The sequence below is a fragment of the Ornithorhynchus anatinus genome, chromosome 9 (genome assembly GCF_004115215.2).
Source record: "Ornithorhynchus anatinus isolate Pmale09 chromosome 9, mOrnAna1.pri.v4, whole genome shotgun sequence".
In the NCBI taxonomy this organism is placed as follows: Eukaryota; Metazoa; Chordata; class Mammalia; order Monotremata; family Ornithorhynchidae; genus Ornithorhynchus; species Ornithorhynchus anatinus.
In genome coordinates, this window is record NC_041736.1 from 6,226,412 (window position 1) to 6,253,652 (window position 27,241).

Below are 27,241 nucleotides of genomic sequence, written 5' to 3' on the forward strand. Positions count from 1 at the left end.
TCTTTAGTAACCTACATTAATGGGATAGTGAGATAAGAGATCTTCATTTTCTGAAAGTATCCAGCTGAAGAATTTACTGCAGAGCATTCAGATTTATATATGTATATAAAACACATTTTAAGCAAGCATATCTTTGGCAACAGTCTGTGTTGAAATCATTGCATTGCTCCTCCTTTATGCTGTGAATTAGACCAGGTATTTCACACATCCAGGGAAAGTTTGTGCACATGATTAATTTGACTTCGGTATCAGATTGCTATGAACCGCAAGCTTGGCGATTATAAAAACTTAATAAAATAACTTATTTACAGTGAACGGGAAGTTTCTCAACATTAGTCAGTTTCCCTAGGATTATGTGAAGGAAATAGGCTTAAAATATTTCTTATTCTCACAAAAGATAACTCTACAAGAGGATATTTGCATTTTTTTTTTTTACCTCTAGGTTCTTCCTAAACCTGGAAACCCTTGTAGGTTACGTTCTTTCTGGACCAACATCTCCACTTGCTTTCAGTGAATCCGTCCTCGGTGTTATTAATCAAAACGCAAAGCACCTGAAAAATAGGGAACATCTTTGGAGGATGTGGAGTATTATTGTCAACCCTTTAACTGAACTTATAAACCGGGTATGTCGTGCATGTATTTAAATGTTGTAAGTGTCGAAATATACTTTGGGGCTTTCTTCTGGCCTGTGGGTATAGAATGATGTCAGCTGTGTGACTGTGGGCAAGTCACTTAACTTCTCTGTGCCTCAGTTACCTCATCTGTAAAATGGGGATTAAGACTGTGAGCCCCACGTGGGACATCCTGATTCCCCTGTGTCTACCCCAGCGCTTAGAACAGTGCTCGGCACATAGTAAGCGCTTAACAAATACCAACATTATTATTATTATTATTATTAGTTGCAAAGAGCACGAAACGGGCAGGATACCTAGAGTTCTGTTCCAGGCCATCTTCATCGGCTGATGTTTTGCTTCGTGTCTATCCATTTCCCACTTAAGCAGTCAGAATACCCCAAAGGAATGCTTTTAGCATATTTGGACAAAAGTCTGGATTATGCTTTTAGAATCCTTTAAGCTCCTTGAAAAAAGACACTTCGGAAGAGTTTTTCTCCGTTTAAAAAATAATAGTTGTAAGGGTTTCATCAGATTATTGGGTGGGTAAGGAGTGATGTCTGTAATCTGTCTCGGGGTGTAGCTGCTTTCAAGTCGTTCTTTAAGGTTTGGGTACAGGGAAGACTAAAGAATGGGCTGTTTGTCTGCCTGCTATCTAATTAGTTTTTTGTGTGTGATTTTCAGACCAATGAAGTAAACCAGGGAGATGCCTTAGAACACAATTTCAGCGCTGTATATAGTGCGTTGATACTACCTATAAACCACATTTTTCCAGCAGAGGACTTCCCACCGGTAATGAGCATTTTACAGTTATTTAAGAAGTGCTTACCTTTTCGTGTTGATTTTCAGATTTCTTCATTAGAGTATTCTTGATATGAAAGACTTTCCCAGTTGAAACTTAAGCCTCCCATGGATTGCTCCCCCTCCCCCACTATTTTAAAGAATTTCTGGAGCCTTATGCTTGAATATGATTTATGAACATTCTGGCACTGTAAATAAATCAGACCTTTGCACTGATAGAAACATTTTCAGGTCAAGCAACCCTTCATTCTAAAATCATCTCTTCTCTGAATGAGATGATTAGAATGCTCTCACAGTCTATAGCCATCTAGAGTGAATGCAAACTGTTTTTGTCTCCCGTCCCTTTCCGTCCTGAAGCGACAAAACTGCGACAGTTTTCGGATTTATCTGGAACGTTTCGTAAAAGATATTGTTAATCTATTACCCTATTTTCACCCTCTCCATTTGGTACCATATACAGTCAGTTGTCCAATAAATTATCATCTTCACATCCCATTTTGTATAGGACACTTGGGAAATTTGGGCCTATCCTTCTGACAGAGCTCGACTGTCTCGATCAAGTGCAGCGTGCTGGCCGACAAAACGGCCGCAGGCCTGTTCACGGTGCTCGTCAGGGCAGGGGTACTACAGTGCAAATTGTCCTTAATGCAGAGTCCTTCACGAATGGAATCCACGTCATCCCTGAGAATTGATGGCGCCGAATTTCGTGATCGCTGAGATGTAGCTATTCCTGCAATTGAGCCTTGTTAGGGGTGGGTTCTCCCCTGTCGTCCTCACTTAAGATTTGAGGGCACCTCAACTGGAGAAAATAAGGGGGAAACCCAGCACTGCTTCAAGTAAACAGAGTCTCGCACTGGCTCAGGCACCCCTGTTCAGAGATGCGGGTGTTGGTCCAGCTCTGTAGGTCTGTTTTTGTGAAGTAGGTCTGCCCTCGGGCAGCAGTGCCCACACGCCTGGAAACGAAGACTAGGGTCTCTGACAATTCCTTAGACTCAAACTGAGCCCAGCTGCTGAAGAGCCAGGGCTCAGCCTGTTTCCATTTGGGCCATCCAGGGGTTTATAACACGCAAGGCTCTACAGACACTGCACCTGAACTTCTTCTGTCCTTTGCATCGGACCTGGTACCTCTGAACTCTGCAGTTGGATTGGCGGGCTCATCCTAGCTGTCTCAGCTTTTGGACTTCTCATTCAGTCTTTTGCCTTTTCCCCCTTCTCCGTGTCCAGTTAAGAAAAAGAAACACTGGTGTATTGTATCATTTATTCCACTGTGTGGTGAGTGATTATTTCCCGACGATTCTTCTATATTTTCTTTGTCTCTTTCAAGCCCTCCATGAAGTCCTTACTGCGAACCTGGTCAGAACTGTATCGAGCATTTGCCCGCTGCGCAGCCTTGGTAGCAACAGCCGAAGAGAACTTATGCTGTGAGGAACTCTGTGCCAAGATAATGTTGGGAATGGATGATGAAGCCTTAGCAGTGAGTTAATGTACCTCCGTACTTAGTGTCTGAAAATTTTGGGCACATCGGTATCCTTTAGGAAAGCTTTTTCAGTTAAAAGGTCTTTGGAGGGCAGCTGAAGGCGTGATGGAATAAAATGGGTGTTTCAGTGGCCTGCCAGTTAATAATCATGAAGAAGAAAATGTTGAGATGATTAATTTTGAAAGTAACTCTTTTAAAATAACTGGATGGAAATACTAATTGGGAATATTTTCTGGGTTATGTGCAGAGGGAAGAATTCATCAGTCATTCAGTGTTCCTAATGTTTTTTCTTTCTTTCACAGAACTTGCCTCTTTTGGATGGGATTGTTCACATTATAACAGTAATGGTTGACTGCATCGATTTTTCACCATACAGTACTAAGTATCAGCCAATAATTAAATGTAAGAAATATTTTTTCATCTCCTGAAGTTCAAAAACTTGGTGCCAATATTCATATAAGTAGTTGCAGTTTGAGCCAGCTTTTTCCAAAGGCCGGGCTGAATTTTGTAGTTTCATTTCATTTCAAGGTATTGTCTGTAGTGTAGACAGTACAGTGCCGGTGAGATTTATTATTTTCTGGGGTGAGCCTACAGGCTCTGGAGCAGAGGGAAATAATTGATGAATGTCTCATTTTTACAAGGCACTGTATAATTTTTCATTAGTGTTTTTTGAAGCATATTCTCAGATTGCTAAGCTGGTACTTTTTTTCGTGCTATTTGTTAAGCACTGTTCTAAGTGCTGGGGGGAGGGGCACGGGAATCAGGTTGGACTCAGTTCATATCCCACATGGGGCTCACGATCTTAATCCCCATTTTGCACATGAGGTAATTGAGGGACGGAGATGTGAAGTGACTTGATCGAGGTCATTCAACAGAAAAGTGGCAGGGCCTGGGTCTAGAACCCGGGTCATTATGACTCCTTAGCTTTGCTCTGTCCACTAAGCCACACTGCTTTTCTCTACTTCCCCCAACCATATTTCTTCATGATGAGTTAAACGTAGGTTTTGGATTGATATTTCTTCGTGATGAGTTAAACGTAGGTTTTGGATTGTTTTAAAATGCAGGCTGTGGTTCAGTGATAATGCAAGAGACTGTGAAAATGCTGTTTTCTTTCAAGCTGAGAAAAAGTTGGCCCAGATATATTCCTTTCCTAGCATTGAGTTATCAATTGAATTGATATGCTTGACAAAGCCACTTGTCGAAATAAATTAGTAAAATATCAATTATGGGATTAAATATTTAAACCCCTCAAAATTTTACTGATTAAAAAGTCTTGAAAATTGGTAGTGTGAAATTAGAATGGGTTTCTGCATTGGATGGTGAAATTCTGATTCAAGATTTAGGTGGAAATACTCTGCCAATCCCTGCATAATGGAAAAATAGGTTCAGTTGTGTAGAATTTGGTGTTCTCCGACCTTCATACTTTCCACTACCTCTGCTCTCGTCGTGGCCAACGGAGTAGATAGTTCAAGTTTGGGGCAACTTGTTATTTTGAAGCTTAACTGTAATAAAATAAAAAGGTTGTCCTTCCTTACATATGATTACAGGATATAGAAATTAACCTCTTGCTCTGTGATGGCTCTAAACCACAGAATCACAGAAGAAAAAAATCAAGATTAACTGTCATTGTCCCAAGTGACCCAGCATTTAGAATATAGAATTCTGTTGCTGAATTGTCCATTCCAAGAGCTTAGTACAGTGCTCTGCACACAGTAAGTGCTCAAAAAATACGACTGAAGGAGTGAATTTAGAATTTTTTACATTGATTTTTCCTACAACTCCCATTAAGTAATTCCGAATGGTTGCACCAGATTGAACTTAGAAAGGCTTTGCGTTAAGCCCTTTCCCTTTTAACATAATCGTCTTTGCTTTAGCACCCCAGACCCCTACAGATTGGTCCAAGAAGAAGAAGGAGCCCCTAGGGAAGCTGGCCTCTTTATTTAAATTTATTGTGAGGGCGATCAACTCTTTCCATCGGCTCAGTTCCAAAGAACGCCCCGAAGCTCTCCTTCCCATCGGTAGTTCAATCGTGAGCATCATATCCAGTGTCTTGGGCCACATTTCTTTGCCTTCAGTGATTCGGACGATTTTTGCAACTTTGGCCAGACCTTTGGCACTGTTCTACGAAAACTCAAAGTAAGCCTTCTTGATTTTTAGCCACATTTTAAGGAATATATTTATAAACGTGGTATGTATTTTAAGAAAAAAAATCGTTTGTGTTAATTTTTTTTTTCTACTGTTAGACCAAGAGCTAAGTATTTTGAGGATTTTTAGGACCCTTTTGGTAATGTAACTGGTGTTTTAAAAAATACGTATTTTAAAAGATACATATGAGATAAAGGACATTTAATGTCCGTGTTTTGTTTTTGTGGGATCTCTGATTAATGGTGTTCCTTTTAAATTCAATTTCAATTTAAACTATCCATACCTGACAGAATTCATTTACAACCAGAGTTCCTTGAGTAGCTTGCAATTTAATTGAGAATATCGTGGTCATCGTATCCATGTTTTAACTTTTTCTTCATAGGTGTGATGATAGGCCCAAAATATACAGCAGCCTCAGCAATAAGGTAAAAACTGAATTGAAAAATGTTCTAAACAAGAGATGCTCTTGCTATTTTTAAGGACTCACTTGGCAATCATCACTGTGTTAACTACTAAGGTGATTACCAGTTCCCTGGAAGCAAATGAAACCTGTAGCCTAAGAGCAGGAAGGAGTGGGGTGGGAGAACAGTTGAGGAGGAGATAATTCCAACCTCTTGACAGAGAACCGGGGTGAAAATGAGGGGTTTCAAGAGGAGTTTAAAGATAAAGAATCCTGCGCTTCCACACACCGCAGTGGCTCCTTGGTTCTGAGCCAAGAGGTTCCTTTGGCTTTGTTGGCACCAATCCACTGGTGGGCCAAAGCCAGTCTGTGGTACATATTTTGCTCATCCCTGCCCTAGAGGGATAACATCAGTGGGAATTGTGTCTTAATAACTCCTGGCTTTCATTCTCACATGTTCATATATGTAAATATATTTCTCCTATCCATATCCGTTCTTATAAGGTCACATTATTGGCATGGCAAGTTTTTTGAACGTAAAGATTTATATCTTTCTATTTTTCCCTCTAAATTTATTCATACCTTTTCTTATTTCCTAGTTAGAAAAGCTTCTGGGAGAGATTTTCCTCTGCTTACAGTCTCGCTACACTGGAAATTATGATAATGAGCTTTTAGAACAGCTTTCACCATTTCTGGGCAGCATAATCCTGCATAAGAATAAGCAGATTCGAAATCAGAGTGCTCAATTCTGGAACGCAACATTTGCTAAAGCGACCATGCTAATGTATCCTGAAGAGTTGAAGTAAGTTGTTTGGTGCTTGTGTACACACTGTTTGCATATTTAGTTCTAGAAACACACGTTGAATTTGAATTGAAGGAAAGTTATTTACTGAAGGAGTAAAATAAAGTCAGTGCAAAAACAAAGTGGAAACTAAATAAATCATTTTAACTAGTGCTTCCTTTTATACCTAGCTGAGGGCTATGAAGCTTTTAGGTTTTAAGTAAGTGTTTAACTAAGTCTTGGTAAGTGAAAACCAAAATACAGTTGAAGTAAAATTATGTTGGTCAGGAATGCATTTGACAATTTATGTGGGAGCGTGTGATTATTTTGGGGAATGATAAAAGAGGAGGTGGAATTTTCAGAATGACACTGAACAATTTAAGGAAGACTGTGTAGCATTCTTTGCCATTGGAAGCATTAAAAATTGAACTGTCAGTTTAATACTACTTGCTTTCCTTGTTACAACTTTGATTTTTCTTTTCCTAAGGCCTATATTAAATCAAGCCAAACACAAAACTCTACTTCTGCTCCCTGGTTTTGAAAGTGTTGATGTAGTCGAGGAATCTAGCGGGCCATATTCAGAGCCAGTAAGTATTTTATCTTCTAACTGTGGGGCAGTTGATTTGGGGATGGGGAGAATGGGTGTTCTTTTCCTTTGGGACTGATGTTTGGAACTTTGTTATACCCATAACATTGCTTGCAATGCGTAAAAACCCTGGCTGAGTTATTGTGGAGAAAACAAAGACGTCAGATCCATTTGCTAAACCTGGTTGACGAGGAGCTAGCCATCTAATAGAGGGGTAGGAGTGCAGGAGGAGATAGGCAAGGACAGAATCACAGGGAGAAGTTAAAGCGCATGAGAATGAAAAAGATTAAATTACACTGAACAGTTTCAAAGGCAAACAGTTGACAGCTCAGTATTGTATTGAACAGTCCATGTCAACTGTTCATTTATATTGAACAGTCCACATTCTGTATCTTGAACTCTGATGAATGATACTCTACAGGTACTTTCTGGTTACCGTGTTTGCTGTCTTCCTGTTTTGGATTTCATTATTTTTGACCTCCTTTAATAGAAAAGATATTTGTTTGCAGTATGTTTTTATTAGAAAAATTTCCGGGCATGGTGGTTTTCAGTATCTCTTAACTCCACCAGGTCAATAAATCAGCCAGTGTTATTTGAGGGCTTACTGTGTGCTGAGCACTGAATAAAGCGCTTGGGAAAGGACAATACATCAGTCAGAATTGGAAATGCAGTCTTTGCCCTTAAGGAGCTTACAGTCTGCAGGGGGAGACTGATATTTTAAGTAGACTGCGGATAGGAAAATGGAGTCTAAGAATAATTGCACAAGTATTGCGGGGCTGGGATAAGGATTAGCGGGTACACAGTCAATGCAGGGGGTTGGGGGTGGATAGGGGAAAATAAAGAGCTTAGTCTAAAGAGCCCTCTTGGAGGAATGGGTGATTTTTAGGAGAGTTTTGAAGTTGGGAAGAGCGGTGGACTGTAAGATATCAAGGGGAGTAGTTGGAGGCCCAAGGAAGAATGTGATCGAGGGATCAGGGGTGAGATAGATGAGATCAGTGTACAGAGAGTAGGGTTATAGTAGGAGATGAATGAGGTTAAATAGAGAGAGAGCTTAGTGCCTTAAAGCGGATGGTAAGGAGTTTCTGTTTTATACGGAAGTGAATAGGCAACCGTTGGAGGTTTTGGGGAGTGGAGAGATATGGACCAAACCATTTTCAGAACCCTGTTTGAGTATTGACTCAGCATTCATTCATTCAATAATATTTATTGAGTGCTTACTATGTGCAGAGCAGCGTGGCTCAGTGGAAAGAGCGCGGGCTTGGGAGTCAGAGGTCACGGGTTCTAATCCCAGCTCCACCACTTGCCAGCTGTATGACTTTGGGCAAAATCACTTAACTTCTCTGTGCCTCAGTTACCTCATCTGTAAAATGGGGATTAAAACTGAGCCCCACGTGGGACAACCTGATCACCTTGTATCCCCCAGTGCTTAGAACAGTGCTTTGCACATAGTAAGCGCTTAACAAATACCACAGTTTATTCATTCATTCAATAATATTTATTGAGTGCTTACTATGTGCAGAGCACTGTACTAAGTTCTTAGAGCAATGCCTAATATTAGATTTCTTAAAATACTGGAGTAAAAGTCAAGCAAAGACAATGCAACTCTTTCCTACACTTTGAGATACAGTGTAGTTGCTCTCCTTAACCCCAAAGGTTGTCTTCACTGCCAGAGTAATAGGATCTTAAACTACAGTTGGTTCTTCTAAACATAGGGCGATACAGCATCAGAGTAAATGATTTCGTGCGTGTGTACTGTGTCGGTCTTTCACAGTACTTCAAGGCTCTTTGGGAACACACCTGTATTACAGAAGTGAATGCATTGAAATCAGTTTTACAGATCTGATTTGGGCAGGAAAAGCTTAGGATTTTTGAAACGAGGAGACCCAAAACGTCCAAAATGCAAAGGGTGTTGATGATGAAATGTCACGAAACCTACGGTAAAATAGAGCTTTATTTTGCCTGTACTTTGCATTTCACATTAAAAATTACTTTCTATATTAGACTGAAAACACACAGTTGGAAGCAAAGATAAGTGGTGTAAAAGTCAAGTCAAGTGGGAAACGGAATTCCTTGTTGTCGCAAGCAAAAGATTTGAAGGAAAAAAATCCGAAGCCACCAGCTAAGGTAAAGTCGATGTCACTGAACTATAAAATGTGGTACGCAAATAGGGGAGGTTTGGTTTTTGTCTTTTAAAATAGGAAGAAAGGATGAAGAGAATTAACGGAATGGGGAAAAAAACTGAAATGAAGTTGGAGAGGAATGAAGAAGATTCGGACCAAGAACCATAAGGCCCGAGAAGGAGGATTAAAAAGGATGTGTGGTTTGTTAGTGAGGAGTGGAGATCTGAAAAAAAGGGCCAGGAAGGTCAGGGTTTTTAGAGGGTAGAAGAAAATGAAGGAGTGGAATAACTGTGACAAGGGCTGTCTGGCTATCTGGTGATCTTTAGAGTTTTTGCTTTGTTATTTGCTTTTAATTGGATGTTTTTAGTCAGTGTTGTAGTCTTAAAAGAAGTAATTCCAACTTTCATTTCATGTGGAAGACGTAATAGAATTGAGAAGGGTATGAAATGAGCACTGTGTTTAAAAACTTAAATATGAAAACTTTCTTTTTGTAGTTGAAATTGGAATTTTCATCTCCTAAAGTGAAAAATGAGATTCTTTTGGAAGAGGAGAAGTCTGCTGATTTTGTATTTATTCCTCCAGAAGGAAAGGAAACAAAAGCAAGAACACTGACTGAACATCAGAAAGAAAAGCTTAGAACAAAAAGGTCTGTAATCTGACAGTCTGCAGCCAGGTCAAATTTTGGTACAAGACTGTAACTAATTCCTGTCATGTGTTCTTTGCTAAAATTTAGTCGAGTGCTCTACACATAGTAAGCACTTAATAGATACCATTACTACCAAAACAAATTTCATTGACAGAAAGCTCACTGAATAACAAGTCCTGGCTGGTGGCCCCTGTATTTCAAGTAATATTCAGAGTGCCGTTATTTCAGAATGACAGACTTAAGTAGGTACTTTCTTGAAGTTAGCTATAACAAGATTGCCTGAATTTTCCAAAGATTTTCAGTGACCGTTTGTACACGTTCTTGCTTTCTCTTTGAAGTAATAGTAATATTACTATTACATGAAGTAATAGTTGTAACCCAAAAGAGCACATCAGTGATTGCAGGGATCAAGTCTGGACTGCTAAGTGAGTAAGAATACCCTAATGAGTAAGCCACGTGCATAAATAAGCTTTTACGTGCCCCACTCAACAAAATTTATATCACTATACGACAGTTCTGTATTCAGATGAAGACTCAATTAGTGGTATTTAGCTCTGCCACTTGTCAGCTGTGTGACTGTGGGCAAGTCACTTCACTTCTCTGTGCCTCCGTTCCCTCATCTGTAAAATGGGGATTAACTGTGAGCCTCACGTGGGACAACCTGATGACCCTGTATCTACCCCAGCGGTTAGAACAGTGCTCTGCACATAGCGCTTAACAAATACCAACATTATCATTTTATTAGTGTGTGCAGAGCTCCATACTAAGTGCTTGGGAGAGTATTTTTAAAAATAATTATTATTACCTTGCCAAACTGAAAGCTCCGGATATTGACCTACCAAAATCGTTTGAATGTGCTTCATCGTAGAGAGTAGGGATGAGTGTTCTATATTCTGTTCCATCTTTCCCCTAAAATCTGCTGAATGTAATATGACATTGTTCATGAGGTGTGATGGGCTTCCCAGCTTCAACATACCACTAAATTCCGTTTTCATAGTAGTTTTCTAAGTTGTAAGCGTCTGTCCGTTTTGAATAGTGACTATTTACTGAGTACCTACTTTGAACCAAACACTGTAGAGTAAGCACTGACCTAACCGAGAGTGCTCTTTAGGATTGTACAGAGTGAATGGAACATAAGAAATATTTGCTTTTGCAGAGTTGACATCCCTGTTATGTATAATAACCTAGACGTATCCCAAGACACAGCATTATTTTCTCAATATTCTCAAGAAGAGTCTATGTAAGTATGGTCACTTGGCTCTTCGGTAATAATTGCTCTCATTCATCACATGATAAGCTGCCTAATTTGCGTACATTTCTATAGGGAAAAAGGGACTCTGATTGAAGAACCAAAGGATAATCCTTCCGAATTTCAGGTACGTTCTGATAGTTATATTGGAGATTTTAGGAGAGTTACTGATGTCCAGTAACTGGGTGAAACGCACCCTTTCCTCTCCTTCCGAACTGCTACCATGTCAATCTAAGCATTTATCTTACCTTGCCTCGATTACTGCATCAGCCTCCTTGCTGCTGACCCCCTTGCTTTCTGTCTCTCCCCACTTCAGTCCATACTGCATTCTGCTGCCTGGAATATTTTGGTACAAAACTTCAGTCCATTTCCCCACCCCACTCCTCAAGAACCTCCGGTGGTTGCCCTTCCACCTCTGCAACAAACAGGAATTCTTTAAAGCACTCCTATCGGATCTCTCCCTCCTCCCTTACCTCTCTGATTTCCTATTACAACCCAGCCTACACACTTCACTCTTCTAATGCCAACCTTGATCGTGTCCGTCTCGCCGCCGACCCCTCACCCCGTCCTGCCTCTGGCCTGGAACGCACTTCTGCTTCACATCTGACAATCGCTGTCTTCCCCACTCCTTCCCAAATTTTATTAAAAGTGCATCTCCAAGAGACCTTCCCCGACTAAGCCCTCGTTTCCCCTCCTGCCCCTTCTATATTGCCCTTGGACTTGGATTTGCACCCTTTATTCACCCCACCCCGTAGCACTAGTATACATATCCAGAATTTATATTACTGTCCGTCTCCCCCTTTAGACCTTAAGCTCTTTGAGCAGGGAACGTATCTACCAACTTGGTTATATTGTGTTCTCCCAAGCGCTTAGTCCAGCGCTGTGCACACAATGAGTGCTCCATAAGTATGATTGATTGAGCTTGAAAAGATCTTAAGAGATCTGCCCCTGTCCTCTGCCTCCAAGTGAAAAAATAACCGTGAAGAACAGGTAGCTGTCTATTCTATTTTTGAAGCTTTCTAGGGCGGAGCCTCCCTAACCAAATGGTAGCATGACATAGGTTCTTTTGTTTGTTTTGCGACTCTGGGCTTTCCTTATGCCTAACAGAAATCTCTCCACCTTAATTTAAGCTTGTTTCTCATTCACCCGTGCACATCAAAAAATGTCAGGCTGGCATTTTATTAAAAAAAACAAAGACTTTCACATTCGATTGGTTTGGGCCATTCCCTCGCCTCCTGTGGCATGAACAATCCTAACACCTCCAACTCTTCCACATAAGGTGTATTTTGTCATTTCCGTTACTAATTTTTTTTTGTATTACTCCAGACCTGCCCTAGTTTTTGCAGTTCCAAATGTTATAGGTCTCTGCTCCACCAGAGAATATAGCAGAAGGGATAATTGTTGGTATTTAACCACTGTGCTCATTTCTATGCAGGAGGAAGCGATGAATAGTGAATTTGGAAACACGAATAAGCATCTTGATAAAGCATCTACTCGGAGTAACGAAGGTGTTCCTCCAAAAAGAAATTTGGAGTTGTTGAGCAGTAAGAACGACATAGAAAAAAATACTAGAAGAATTTCCAAGTCCCCTTCTCCAGAACATTCACTCCTAAGCGTCTGTTCATCATCTAGCGGAATTGTGACGCCACCGCAACCCACAAGTCGCAGGCAGTCCTTCATTACCTTGGAGAAGTTCGATAGTTCGGAGAATAGACCTTTTAGTCCATCTGCCTTGACCACAGCATCCGGAGCCTCTTCAGTTGATTCCGTGCCCGAGGGTCAGGGTGCAACAAGCACTTTAGCTAAAGTAAAGGCTCAAGCAGGGAAATCCTCCAGACCCGACTCCGAAAAAGTTGTGGTTGGGGTGAAAAGAGCAAGTCGCAGACAAAATAAAGCCGAGCAGTCTGGAGGCAAGAGAGCTAAGTTCTTAACACGGCCGGAACAGGAGAAAAATAATCCAGAATCGCCATCCGTGGAAAGTAAACAGATATGTCCCCATGGACAAATAACCGAAAAAGCAGGTAGACTCGATCCCCAGTCTAACGTACCTGGCTCTGCATCACTGGAAGATGAAACAACAGATCGGGACCTAAAGGAAGAAAACGTTGCGTCAGGTGAAAAGGCTATGGAAGGAGAGTGTGAGGTGGGACCCAATTTGGAATCCAAAGAAAATACACCTCCGGAAGAAATACAGACAGATCCAATGTCTAACGAGGACAGCCAGGGGCCACAGATAGCATCCAATCAGAAACCACTTAGGCGGTCCTCGAGACGACGATCGGAAAATGCAGAGTGTGCCACCGGTAGCCAAGACAAAGAAAACAGCCACCAAAAAAAGGAAAGGCGAAAAGAGGAAGAAAAATGTCCCCAAAAGAGGATTTCTCAACTAAAAGATGACTTTTCACCAAAGCAGAAACAGGCTTCTGCAAAAGTTAGAGATGAGCAAGACGACACGTGTAGGAAGGAGAGCAATTTGCCTGAAAAAACGACCGAAGAAACCACCAGCGAAACCGAAATAAACAAAAGTATTAAAAAAGAAGTTGAGAATTTAAAATCTGACGGAGATAGTCAGGACTCCGGCTCAGATAAGGCTGGTGAGAAACCAGCAAGGGGACGCACCCGATACCAAACAAGAAGAGCATCGCAGGGTTTGCTCTCTAGCATTGAAAACTCCGAGTCGGATAGTTCTGAAACGAAAGAAGATGGTTCTAAAAAGAAACGACCTGGGAAGTGGAAAAACAAAACCAGGGACCCTCTTGAAGACAAAGAGAGGGAAGAAAAGATAGGGAGTCAAGAGTATGTAGCATCAGAAACTGTGTCAGAAGCTAGGAGTTTGGATGTGCAAAATAAGAGTGAAATGAGTCCTGAAGAAGACCCGAAGATTTCATTAATATCTCAGACTTGTGAAGCGAAAGATGGAGGGAACTCTTCAACTATTAACCAATGTGCTGATGTGTCAGAGGTCGGTGAGCAGAACAGAAATGGAAAACTCAAAACTGACACTGCTAAAGAAGACTCACGTGTAAGCCCGTGCGTTTCTGAGCCAGTTTTGAGAACAAGGCATGCAGCTAAAAGCTTGAATATGGAAGATTCCACAGTGCATTCCGACAGAGATTTCTCAGTTATCTCTTCGCCCTCTGAAAAACCTCTACCGACTCCGGAGTGCCACCATAAGAGAAGTAGGAGGGTGAGGAAGTCAAAGAGTTGTGATTGCTGTGGAGAAAAGTCACAATCTCAAGAAAAGTCATTCACAGAGCTAAAGAGCCCTGATGATCGTCAACATTTAAACCCCAGTGAACACAAAAAGACAGGTGCCCAGACAACCGTTACTGCAGCGGAAAATTTTCAGCTCTCCCCTCTCTCGGAAAAAAAACCCTTGAAGGAAACTTGGGCTCTTAAGGATTCATTGATTGACTCTGTGCTTGAAAGTGAGAAGAAAGAAAGGTCTGCGGGATTGTTTCAGGAACCTCTTCCCGTAGAAAGGGTTGGTTTTGAAAATAAAACCAGCTTCAGTGACGGAATCCTTGAGAAGCAGGGGCCGACTGAAGTGGACGGCCAGGCTGATAAGCCACGCTTACTAAATGATGATGACTCCTTAGATCCTTTAGAACGTGATCCCGTTGTAGAGATGCAAACAGAAGTGCCGGTAACTTCGTTAGAAGAGGAAATGAATAAAAATGGGAAACCAGAGAAAGTGGCCAGTCCTGGAGATGAACTCAAAGCACCCACTGATAAAGATGAGTCTGAAGACATGGACACTCACTGTGCTGAGCCTGAAGAGACAGAGGGGAAAGAAACGGACACTCAGTGTGCTAAGTGTGAAGAGGCAGATGGGGGAGGAATGGACACTCACGATTCCAAACCTAAACAGGATGAGGAGGAAATGATGGACGCTCAGGATGCTGAACCCAAAGAAATAAAGGCCGAAGAAATGGGCAACCCAGGTGCTGAATCCCAACGAGCAGAGGTGGAAGATGGGGATGTTCGAGGCACGGAAGCCAAACGGAAGGAGGAGGAAGACGTGAACGCTCAGCCCGTGAAACCTGAAAAAGTAGAGGCAGGAGAGATGGGAGCTCAGAGTGATGAAAGTGATGTGAACACAGCATTTAAGCCTGAAGAGAATGCCGAATCACTTAAATTTGAAGTCAGTACTGAAGCCGACAAATGTGAACAAGCAAAGGCAGAAGACAAGAATGGTGAAGTAGTTCAACCTGGGGAACCAGTGGCTGAAGAAGGGACCGTTGAGGTGGATAAACCTGCTGAAAGCATTAGGGATGTGGAGAAGTTGGAAGAAACCCCAGTTGACCATGACCTTGATCAGACTGGTCCAGAGAAAGTCAGCGATGGGATTTTTGAGGAAATACAATCAGCTCCAGTGGAAGTAGAGAAAACCTCAGTTTCCACTAATGCAGTCTCAGAACAGATCTTAGAAGAGAGTAATGTTTCATCTCCTCAGAAGCTAAGGGGGCTAGATGCCACAGTAAATGAAAGTCCCAGTGGAGTGCAGACACGTTGTGTGTGGTCTCCTTCAGCTTCTCCCTCCACCAGTATTTTAAAAAGAGGAATAAAAAGACCGCAAGAAGATGAGACCCCATCACCCGTCACCAAGGTAGGTGTCGTAATTGAAAGAATGTTTAGTACAGCATTTGGGAAGAACGGGATAATGAGGAGAGACATTCCCCGCCCTCAAAGGAGCTTACACTAGAACGGGGGCACCAAAACGAGTCAAAATGAATCGAACGAAAATAGAAACTTGAGTATGAAGGGTGTAAATAAGTCTTTAAGTGTTTGAGATGGCTGAAGGGACGCAGGGGAAGGAGGGTTTTAGGAGGGCATTGAATTCAGGGGAGATGTGATGTGATGTGGGGAGGGAGGAGAATCAAATGAGGTTCGGCTAGAAGGTTGATTTGGGGGGAACGGAAACTGCAAGGGAGCCCAGGGTTGATTTTGAGAAGCAGAGACATAACAATAACAAATACCATAATTACAATTTAGTGGGAGACTTGCGAGAGCATAGGCTGACTTGGGTTGTCTTACCTTCCCCCCCCAAATCCAAATTCTGGGTAGCCGGAGAATGGGAAGCATGGGAAGAGGAGAAAGGGGCTGAGAAATGGCTGCTTGCAGGTGACTTGTTGAAACTTAGTGACCAATTAAATGAATTGAGCTTTGAAGCCCACCCTCTGTCTTTGATTAGCTATTTAATGCTTATCAGAAGCCCCAGAATAATCAGATTCATTCTGGTAGCTAACACTATCTTGCACATTTACAGATTCGCCGAGTATCCTTTGCGGACCCAATTTACCAAGCAGGGCTGGCCGATGATATTGATAGGAGAAGCCCTGTTGTTCGGTCGCATTCATCAAACAGTTCCCCGACAGCTAGAAGCCTTAAAATTCCATCTAATTCGCAATCCAAGGTAAGCTTTGGTCAGTTTTTCTCTTCATTAAATATTGCTTGAAAATAGTCTCTATCTGCATATTCAGAAGTGCCAAGGAAAAAGAAGTCCATCTGTCAGTGGTATTTATGGAGCACTTATTATTTGCAGAGCTGACTAAGCGTCATTTCTATACCTCATACTTTTCTGATGCATTTTTAAGAGACTGCAACGAACAGCATTAGGGACTGTTCCAACAAAATTTGTCTAGATAGAATTCAGTACCATGTGGGAAGAAATGGTTGTGCGCATACCTGCAGTGTTAGTAAAAAGGGGTAAGTACTTAAAATCCTGAGTTTACCTAAGTGCAGGCTTTTTGAACAGTGCAGAGAAATCCAAAGTGATAACTTAGATTATTTTAATTAGATGCATTTAATCTAACTCTAATTGAACATTTAGGAAAGAGCTTTCTTCTAATTTATGGCTAAATATTGAATTGATTTTAAGATGTTAATGTTTAGGGTTTGAGAGATCTTTTTTTTCTCCTTTTTTCCTATCTAGCATAACACCACTCCAACCAAAGGATTTCTGTCCCCAGGATCACGTAGCCCTAAATTTAAGAGCTCAAAGAAGTGTTTAGTAAGACGTCCTTTAGTTTCAAATACCTCTTTATTTTCTCAGGTTCGGTCTTACGATTCTTATTTAACAAGTTCTCTCTCTCTCTTCAAGATGACCGAAATGACCAAAGAATCAATGCTGTCCCCCAACGAAAGTGTATATCCAGCATTGATGAGCTGCGGAGCACCAATTGACATCATTTTGCCTCAGATTACTTCCAACATGTGGTATGTGACTACTTTCCCTCCCATCTAAATTACCACTTCTGGGAAAGTGGAACTCTTGAGTATTTTGGCATGCATGCAAATGTTTTCGGGGTAATTATGCACTGAATTTTTTTTGATCATCTGTACATAGAGCTGCCAATTTTCCACCTGTAATTGGTGAATTTTAATTCGTACCAACATGTAAAGCGGAATCTTAACTCTGGTTAAGAGCACGCATGTCGTAGTGGATTAAGATTTAGGCGAAATAGGAGAGGTGGTTCATTTCGTGGAGGATGATTGTTTTAAGGCCTGGAATTGAGAGGAAGAAAGTATGGAGAGGAGACTAAAATAGACTGGAGGGTGAATGAGTATGATGGGGCAAGTGTTTCAAAAGGGCAGAAGGAGATTTGGGAAACATGTTAACTGCATTTGCGAACTCATCATTCTTTCCCCCCTTCTGTAACTCCGTACATTACAGGGCAAGAGGTCTGGGACAGCTAATCCGTGCGAAGAACATCAAAACCATTGGTGACCTGAGTACTCTTACAGCAGCTGAAATCAAAAGTCTCCCTATTCGTTCTCCAAAAGTTTCCAACGTTAAAAAAGCTCTTAGAGTGTATCACGAGCAACAGGTAAAATGGCTTTGGAAAGATAATACAACAGTGCAAACAGAGCTATAACAATAACTGCACAATAACTATTCTTTTAGACAGTGTCTGGAAATCACATAAGGCATTTGGATTTTTTTAATCCAGAATCATTGGTCGTAGTTGTCCCCTGGTAACTGGAGTGTACATACTCCGGGAATTTTTCTGTCTTTTTTTCTGGCTCCTCCTCCATCACTTGCAACGGTAGGTGCCCCTCCTACCATGTCTGTGCAGATGGTTCCCAAAGCTATCTCGCCAACACCAATTTCTCACCTTGGTATCCCGCCATTTATTTTCTCTTGCCTTCAGAGCATCTCCATAGATATCCCACCAGCACCTTACGTCCTGTGTTTAAAACTCAGTTTCTCATCTTACCTCCCTCACCAGATACCAACCATCACAGTTGACAGCATCACCACCCTTCCTGCTTCCCAGATGCTCAGTCTTGATATTACCCTTGACTCTCTCTTAGCCGGCACATTCGGTCCATCGCTAAATCCTATCGATTTCTCCTCCCCAACATCTACTTTCCTCTCCATTCACTCGGTTACCACCCTGGTACAGCCGTTAGTTTTATCTCGGCTGTCCCGTGTCAGCCTCCTCATGGATCTTCCTGTCTCTGTTCTCTTCCTTTTTCCAGTCCAGCATATTTGATTCTGCTGAGCAGCTCATTTTTTTATAAAATCGTTTGTCCGTATCTCCTCAAAAAGCCTTTAATGGTTACCCCTACTCTTCCCCACACGAAGTAGAAACTCCTGACCATTGATTTTAAAGCATTCGGTCAGCTCTCGTCCCTCTCGTCGTCAGCTCTTTTTGTTCTTTGTATTTTCTTATTATCCCTTCCTTGCTCTTTACTGCTGTAGCGAACTTTTGTTTTCTACCCCACTCTGGCTGCTGCCGAAGGTTCTTAAATTGTATTGTTTTCTCCTCTTGTTCTCTCCCTATTTTCTTCTCTCTCGGGTGTCCTTCCTGCCAATACAACAGACTTCCTATAAAAGATTTCTGGATTGCGACTGTCATACATTTCATTGACATTTTACGTTTTTCGTTTCATTCGATCATATTTATTGGACGCTTACTATGTGCAGAGCACTGTACTAAGCGCTTGTTCATTGGAGTCTTCCTTTATTAAAAGTTTAACTTAGTTTTTTCTATTACTCTTCCTCCTCTACTGCCAAACACAACCATGAAGATGAAATCCCGTGGATTTGAAGAAATTACAGCATTGGATGCTTCAGATAAACTAGTGAATGGAGTGGACAATAAACCTACCTCTCCTGATGAAGAAAGACTTGCTACAGGTATATTTTGCTAAGTATAGTCCACATCATCTTGCCCAAATTGTTTGTCCACTTCCCACCTTTAAAGGGCCGTCTTGGTTCGGTTAAGATGGGGTCGTCTCAAACTGTTTGCAGTCATTTAAGATGGTCTAAAAACGTAGTTTCCCTTTTTTATGGTATTTGTTAAGCGCTTACTACGTGCCAGTCCCCGTACTAAGCGTTGGCGTAGATACAGACTAATCAAGTGGAACCCACTCCAATCCCACATGGGGTTGACGGTCTGCACCCCCTTTTACAGATGAGGTAACAGGCACAGAGAAGTGACGTGACTATTCCAAAGCCACAGAGCAGATAAGTGAGAGAGCTGAGATGGGACCATCTGTTCCTCTGACTCCCAGGCCAACGCTCTTTCCCCCTGGCCATGATGCTTTTCATATTAATTAACATGGTCTCCTGTGGTTTCTGTGGTTGGTCTTTTCAGGGGTTTCATTTAGAGTACACCAGGAAATTGAGCCAAACCTGCTAGTAAAAAAAACTTCCTGACCATCTGGTCTTCCGTCCTTTCACCTTAACGGAAGTAAGAGATGGGGGTGGGAAGAAGCAGAAGTGTTAGTGGGCAACACTTGTCACTAAATCCTGAGCAGTTGGACAAGTGTGGTGTCCCACACTTCCTTCTTCACACACTTTTTTTAAAATGATTTTTGTTACTAAGTTCCAGGCACTATACTAAACACCCAGGGAGTTACTAACTAATCAGGTTGGCAGATTGGGCACAGTCCATCTCTCACATGGGACCCACAGTCTTAATCACCTTTTAATAGTTGAGGTAACTAAGGCACAGAGAAGTTAAGTGACTTCAAAGCTGCACTAAAACTACATCATCTCCCTCATCTTATTTTCCCTCCCTAATGCATCACCCATCCACTTGAGTCTATATGGCCTAAGCACTTAGATAGTCACCCCACCCTTCTGTGCATCTCTTTATACTTGGTTGCTTCCCCTACTTGTAATTCATTTTAATGTCTCTCCCCCTTGCTAGATTGTAAGCTCGTCGAGGACAGGTACTGTCTCTGTTTACTCTCTTGTACTACCAAGGACTTAGTACAGGGCCTTGCACAGAGTAAGCGCTTAATAAATACCGCTGATGGAGGATAGATGAATTGGTGGATTTACGCAAGGGTCACACACAGCAGACAAGTGGCGGATCCAGGGTTAGAACCCAGGTCCTCTGACTTCCAGGCCTGTTCTGTTTCCACTGGGCCACGGTACTTCACTCGTCCTCGTGCTCCAGACAAGCATGCACGTGTATGCCGAGGTGATGCTCTAGAAGCCTCCGTTCCTTTGCGGTTATACCTGGACCTTTCCTAGCACCCACTGTTGGATAGATAAATTCCCAGAACCTAAAAGGTCATTAAATGGCAAGTTTGAAAATGAATTTGTTCTAATCCTATCGACAGAGACCAGCTTTTCTCTGTAGAGGGCTACCCAGGGGCAAATGGAACATCCAAGAAGGTAAAAGTGGCTTACGTAATTGTGCTAACTTCTTTTAGATTTGGTTGAGCCTGCTTCTTCAGTCACGGAGCCCCAGGAGCCTAAGGATCTCCTGCTACAGATCAATTCTCTCGCGCTCCAACTGACTTCGGAAGCTCTCCACCAGTATTCGGGAAGCCAGCTATTTGAAATGCAAGAGAAGCTTGGAAGCATGACAAACTGCATAATGAGAAATCTGCAGTCTCGTTGGAAATCACCACCCCACGAAAGCTGCTCGTAGGGTCTCCTCTCAGAAGAAACCGTACACAACCTCGGAGTGAAGACACGACTTACATTTGGTTTAGGTGAGGGGGATCGCCAGCTCTGAAGTTTTCCATAAAAATTTTCAGACTTAAGACTGAATAGTCACGACGAACTTTTAAGCGGGAGGAAGCCTATCGTGATGTAAGTTCAATTAAAAGATAAAAAAAACCTTGCGGGATTGCTTTTTCATGTAAAATATTTGTTTCCTGGCTGCTATTCATATTCCAAGCATTTTCAACCTGAAACCCCTTCTTCAGGAGACTTGTAAACATCCGTAATAATTTCAGTATGTTTTAAATATAGGATGTTTTTATTTCAGCTTTGTATATCACATGCACAACAAAAGCTTAGAATTGAAATCGAAAAAGTATGAGTTGTCAAGTCTTAAAAATCTTTTTTTTTTTTTTTTTAACCTTTAGTATTTTAAGTGACAACCTCTGTAGATAATCTCCTGTGAAAGATGGAATGGCCTTTGAAAACCATCTGACTCCAAAATTCACTTTTTTTATATAGCGGGATTTTTTTGGACAGCTCTATATTCTGGAGTAATTTCCCATGGATATGTAGTCCTAAAGAGCAGACATCAGACACAAAAGCCATTTGTATATTTTGTATAGGTTACAGATACTGGTTTTAATTTATAACTTTGAACCTAGACTACTACCCTGCAGATTCTCATAAAGACCTTTTTCGTAAGAATTGTTGGTTTTTCATTGTGGATACTGATTTTTGTATATATTATGAATTGTAGTAGCCGTATGAATGGGCTGGAGTTCTTGATGCGATTGCTGCAGGTAATTTGAAAATTATCTTTGTACAAATGAAACAGTCTTTTAATTGAAGGCAACCTTAGCCTTAAGATGAGTAAATTTGGTTTTATTTTATGTATACTATTTTGATGTGACATAGTTAAATGCCAAACAGCAGGCGGTAAATGTTTTGAGATTAGGTTAGCACGGATTGGCAAACTAACATTTGGGAGGAGGAGTCTTACCTTTTAGTATTAAATTTCCTACTTGTCTTCTAATTGCCAAGAGAACGGGGTAGTAGAAATCCAGTGAAATGTTTGGCAAAGCCCCTCAATCAACCAAAAGTATTGATAACAGCTGTGCAGGAAAGCCTTTGGGGGAACTGACCTCAAAGAGCTAACAGTCGGATCAGTCCGCGGTTGGATCCGTTGGACAGATTCGTCCAGATCTGCTACGGAGTGGCTCGTCTACCGTGGGTGTGATTAGATCATGGAGTCGCTGGGCGGCTGCTCCCCAGTGCCCTCCCTTCCTTCTTTTTCTTTAGCAGAGGGACACGGAGCTGAAGAGGAGTATTTAAGAGGGAGCCAGGTGACTCCCGGGATGTCCTCTGAGCTGTTGAGGCCGACAGAGTGCCCTAGCCTTGAGCACCAAGTAAAGCCAGATAGGGAAAGCGAGCGGTATTTCTCTTTAAATCAGTGTGGTTGCTACGCTCTCGACCTTTTAGAAAGGAAAGCAAATGAATAGGTCCCCAGAGAGCAGGGGTTGTGAATATTGGTCTGATGATATTTCCTCGAAGCCCTTCTTGGATGTCACCTGTTGAGGATCGAGAATCCCTTTGTCCTGGTTTTGGGAACAGAAAAGGATGAGTGGAAAGCAATAGCAAGCAGAAGCAGGTTGGTTTGGGATAAAATTCGGTTGATTTACTAAGTGTGCTTCAGTGACAAATCTGTGAAGGAATTCTGTTTCGATTTTGTTTATATTACGGAATTAGGAACTTGTCCCCAGATGACTCGCTAATCCCTTTAATTGAGCTTTTCTAGAATATTCACGTGGATTTAGAAGTTTGTTAGAAAATCCAGTTGTTTTTTTCATAATCATTCTTTCAGAAAGCTCATCTCTGTCACTGCCTTGGTTTGAAGCAAAGTACGGTGGACCAGAAGTCTCTTTTTCTTCTTACCCAGCTTCTCCTTTCCTTCTGATTCCTTTGTCCAGTTCTTCTACCCCATTCGCCTCCTTAGAATGTATTCAGTCTCTCTTCTGGTATTTGAAGTTTCCTTTATGGGATGTATGTGCGCACCCTTACGATAGCTTTCCTTTATGGTACTTGGGAATGAGTTGGCTCTGGGTTTTTTGCAACCTGAGACCGTAAATTACAATTGGAGCAGTAATTTTAAGGAGGAATAAGATCAGCCTTGTGACCGAACCACGTACCCACCACTCTGACCGAGAGTTGTGGATCCAAGCACTGAACACTCCCCATGATTTACAACTGAACATATCTCAGGTAAAGATTTCCGATTTCAGGTAAAGTGCAGTTCAGAAGTTCAGGTTGTTGAAATTCTAGTGACGGCTTCCAAGAAATTTTGAGGGCTGAATCTTAAGTAATGGAGTTTTTTCATTTATGTAAACTTAATCCTCCCCAAAAAAAGACTCCAAGAGTCTGGTTGAAAAAGACTTTAAAGCCCAATTCTTCTCATCACCTCCTCAATTAGAGCAATCAATAGTGTTTATTGAGCACTTACTGTGTGCTCTGCTTGGAAGAATCTTATACCACAGATCTGGTAGACACATTCATTGCCCACAGGGTGCTTGGAGTCTCCACAGAGGTCAGCAAAAGATAAAAATAAGTAGATTTGGAATGCCCAGAGTCATTGAGAAGTCTCATTTCAGGAGCATTCTTGCAAACTACAGGCTGGTGGCTTTGTGTTAGATGGGATTCGACTGGGCTTAATTAACAGGTCATTCACATGCCTTCATTCAGTGATGGTTTATGGTATTTAGAGCCCAGGGCACTGCTTGACCCTGAAGCTTGTGTGTTTCTGACCTACTGGATTCAAAAGATCAGGAATTGATATTGAACAGAACCAGACCAAATTTCAAGACTACTTTAGTTCTGGGATATGAAAGCAAAACCCAGAATAGCAGGGGAAAGGAGGGGGATGACTCAGAACTGCACCAGGCAGTTGTGCAGTCTTGAACAAAGAAGAAACTGATAGAGACATGGAAAATGCATCCAAGATGAGTCACTTTTCTGCTCAGCCCTAAACTTGCAACTTCGTTGGCATTAAGCTGTTGTAGCTAGGCCAACAAGGCTAGGCTCGGTCTCCCCGCAGTTTGCTCTTTTGGGTGTTTTTGAGATGGCGCCCCACTAGCTACGAGACCCAACTCCAGCAGTGAATGGTGGTATTCGGTTCCTTGTGAAAATCCTTTTTCCGACCTCTCGGAGCTGTCTTGCACTTTATATAGAGTTAATATCACTTGGCTCCCCTTTTTGTGTGTGTGTGTGTGTCTGTCCCATTAAACTCGTTTAAGATCAAAGACTAGACATCAAGAGTAGAAGCATGAAAAGGTAGCTGTGAAATAGAAGCAAGAGGGGAACCTCTGATCAGTTGGGAAGAAAATGAATGAGATCTAGCTGATCCGTACTACTTGTCAACTGGTGGTAGGGAAAAAAAGATGCTGCTTTTCTTTCTTTGTTGTGTAAAACTGAAGAGCAGTTTTGATGAGATCTAGCTGATCCATAATACTTGTAAACTGGTGGTAGGGAGGGAAAAAAGATGCTGCTTTTCTTTCTTTGTTGCGTAAAACTGAAGAGCAGTTTTGGTGTGTGTCTTCCAAGATTCCTTTGAACTGCTCCTGTGTGAGATAACAGGAGAGGGGTTTTCCCCATTCTTCAGGCAAAATTCTCAGTGTGGTGGATCACCAGAAAATGTGCCCCTATATTGGAGTCCAAATACACCAAGCTTAGGGTTTGGTGGGGGTTTTTTAAATAGAAAAACGCCAAAATAAATTTTAAATGTCTCCCCAGAGTAAGCATAAGGGCCACGGTAAGATACGTAAATTCAGCTAGTCTGTGAATTGGTATAAAGTCATTCAGCAGCAATGGTGGGGAAAATTTTAACCATAGCAGAACTGATTGATGCAACCCTCTACTTCCTTAGATCTGTCCGTTTATTTAAAAAGACTAAAACGCGGAGAGCATGGTCTTTCTTAAAAGAGGAACATAGTAGTTGTATTTCCTGTGAAATTGTTATAGGGAATGACGATAAAAGCCTAATTATAAGTATTGTCTGATTAAGACCCCGGCCGTCTTATCGGGGCTTAATTGGTGGAGGTGAGCGTCCAGGGAGATTGTGGGTTTGCTCCCTCACCGCAAGGTTGAGTTCTCTGTTGGGTGCTTTCACCAGCTGTCCTTGGAGACATCTGGGCAGTAACTGGCCATGAAAGGGTGTCCCTTGGGCTTGGCAAATTGCAAGGAAAGACTTGAAGCTTCTCCTGGACTACAGCAGATTGCTCTCTGTTAATATTTCACTGAAAGAGCCACTCTCCCCTAAAGCACTTTAGAAATATATAACTGGAGAACAGCACCGGTATATGGGTTCTCAACAGGTCATTTTCTTGGCAAAGTTAGACCAGCCCAGAGCTGTTTGACAGGGGAGGGTCTTGATGCAGAGGCAATTGCGTCAAAGAGGGGATGGAATTCAGGGGTTTCAGGCTTTTCGATGTGGCCATCTGTGGGGACGCTTGCTCCTTCTCCCCCAGCGCTGTTCGGAGTGGAAGGGAAAGGGTCTGCGCTGCATTAGAATTTTGTTGCTACTGTCGGACTTTGTCTCATTTTAACTTACATGGGAGGGTTCAGAGTGGAGTTGATTCGAATCAGATCTTAAATTAGAACATAACCGAGTGACGGTATTTTGTTTCAAACAAGTGAGCTTGTTCATTTTTATATATACCGATGGCAGTCCCGATTCAGAGCTAGGCTTCACTCCCCGCCCCCCCCCCCCTTTGCAGATTAGTTTTGCAGTTTTTGTACCAACACTAATTGAAGTTGCTTGGGAAGTGAACTAACCGAGTCACAGAATTAATCACGGATCTTCGTAGGGTATTTTTGCTACTTCATATTGGCAGCAAGAAGCACCACCAAACTGTTCGGCAAGGAAAATAATCTTCACGCTAAGCTTTACTGCCGAACGCCTATCTCCAGGACTTTTCGATTCCTTCCCTCTCCCCCAACATGTCTCTATTTCATTTAACTTCCTGCCAACTGCACTTTTTAGAGGAGGAGAGTTAATTAAGGCTGATGAGTCTGGAAGCAGACTTCTTTTATTTTCCATCCCTATGCAGTGCCATATGGCCTTACGGCCAGAGTTCAGGAGTCTAGTTCTCATTTACTTGGGGAATTTTAGAGCTTCAAGGGGGAAAATAGTGCTTTAGTCCACTTCATATGTGGAATAGACCTGGTCCAGGTCTAATCCTGGTCACCTTGGATTTGCTTGCAATTCTTAAAAATACTTATTAATGGGAAATGTAATAAAAACGTTGACTTACCCGGTTCTTTCTCTGAAAAGATTTCCTCTGGTACTACCTCTGCTCTGTCTTGCCACCGCTCTAATGCACGTACACATTGTGCTAGAGCCCGTTCCTTAGCTGTAAAAGAGGCATCGGTCACGAGGGCAGCTTGAAAGAGAAATTCCCTTTCTCGTTGCTCTGTTTTGCAGGAATTATATTTGTGTTATACACGGGCGTTAAGTTTCACCTGTGAAAGGAAGGCTGCGGTTGGTTAGTAACTGTCCATTTGGCCCTGTGGCTGCCTCTTCCTCCCCCCTCACCCTCTTTCTATCTCCACTAAAGATGGAGACTTCTGATATTGTATCATTGCGGAAGGCAGGAAAAAAAAAAAAGAACCTGGTACAGTCCGGTCACTGTCAGGTTCCAAACGATTCCCGTTTCCCCTATGACACGTGGTGCCTGACACGAACCCATTTTCTAAAATAGTTTAGTTTTACATTAGCAGAAGGTTTCTATATTTGATAAGCAAATAGTCTTCATGGAAATGCAGTTGCTAACAAATGTTACCGAAGGGAAAATACTGGTAAAAATTAGTTTTTGTTGCACTTTTTCCTCACTGTTAAATAAAAACGTCAAAGTAAAAAATGCGTTTGGTGCTTGTATTTTTGTGGGGAGCAGAGAACCCTTTTCAAAGTAGGAGAATAACGTATGGTCACTCATCGATAGGGCCACCAGGCACAGTCTTTTCCTGCCTGCCTGTCTTGAGAAGCAGCGGGGCTCAGTGGAAAGAGTCCGGGCTTGGGAGTCAGAGGTCACGGGTTTGAATCCCAGCTCTGCCACTTGTCAGCTGTGTGACTGTGGGCGAGTCACTTCACTGGGCCTCAGTTACCTCATCTGGAAAATGGGGATGAAGACTGTGAGCCTCACGTGGGACAACCAGATTACCCCGTATTATCCCAGCGCTTAGGACAGTGCTCTGCACATAGTAAGCGCTGAACAAATACCAACAATGTTATTATTATTGACCGACCGCTTCCCAGCTAGAGAATGCGACGTTTGAAGAAAGGGGGGAGAGTCCACACCCCTCCACCTGAAGAATCGGCGCACGCGAACTGACCGAGTTTCTCAGATGTATTTTCATCATGGAAAGCAAGGCCAGTAGTTTTCCTTACCTCCCTTCCCCTTGCTCCTGGACGTGAGCGGCTTAGCGTCGCGATTCGCGTTATCCCACTGACACGTGACTGCGAG

General features: G+C 42.1%; 1 protein-coding gene across 2 annotated transcripts in view; it reads left to right on the forward strand.

The window, feature by feature from the left end:
- RIF1 (replication timing regulatory factor 1) overlaps positions 1-26,638 on the forward strand; it is a 46,553-nt gene extending 19,915 nt beyond the window's left edge. Inside the window, exons 17-35 of one of the 2 annotated variants that reach the window (XM_029072585.2) lie at positions 443-623; positions 1,296-1,403; positions 2,737-2,886; positions 3,192-3,291; positions 4,764-5,025; positions 5,417-5,459; positions 6,034-6,236; positions 6,703-6,802; positions 8,803-8,925; positions 9,416-9,567; positions 10,724-10,807; positions 10,892-10,943; positions 12,252-15,425; positions 16,086-16,232; positions 16,752-16,829; positions 16,920-17,035; positions 17,493-17,646; positions 18,854-18,962; positions 20,492-26,638. In XM_029072585.2, coding sequence (XP_028928418.1) covers positions 443-623; positions 1,296-1,403; positions 2,737-2,886; positions 3,192-3,291; positions 4,764-5,025; positions 5,417-5,459; positions 6,034-6,236; positions 6,703-6,802; positions 8,803-8,925; positions 9,416-9,567; positions 10,724-10,807; positions 10,892-10,943; positions 12,252-15,425; positions 16,086-16,232; positions 16,752-16,829; positions 16,920-17,035; positions 17,493-17,646; positions 18,854-18,962; positions 20,492-20,712 — 5,557 coding nt within the window. In that variant the 3' untranslated portion in view covers positions 20,713-26,638. The remainder of the gene's footprint in view (positions 1-442; positions 624-1,295; positions 1,404-2,736; positions 2,887-3,191; positions 3,292-4,763; positions 5,026-5,416; positions 5,460-6,033; positions 6,237-6,702; positions 6,803-8,802; positions 8,926-9,415; positions 9,568-10,723; positions 10,808-10,891; positions 10,944-12,251; positions 15,426-16,085; positions 16,233-16,751; positions 16,830-16,919; positions 17,036-17,492; positions 17,647-18,853; positions 18,963-20,491) is intronic. The other variant, XM_039913104.1, reaches the window with a different exon arrangement.
- The last annotated feature ends 603 nt before the right edge of the window (positions 26,639-27,241 follow it).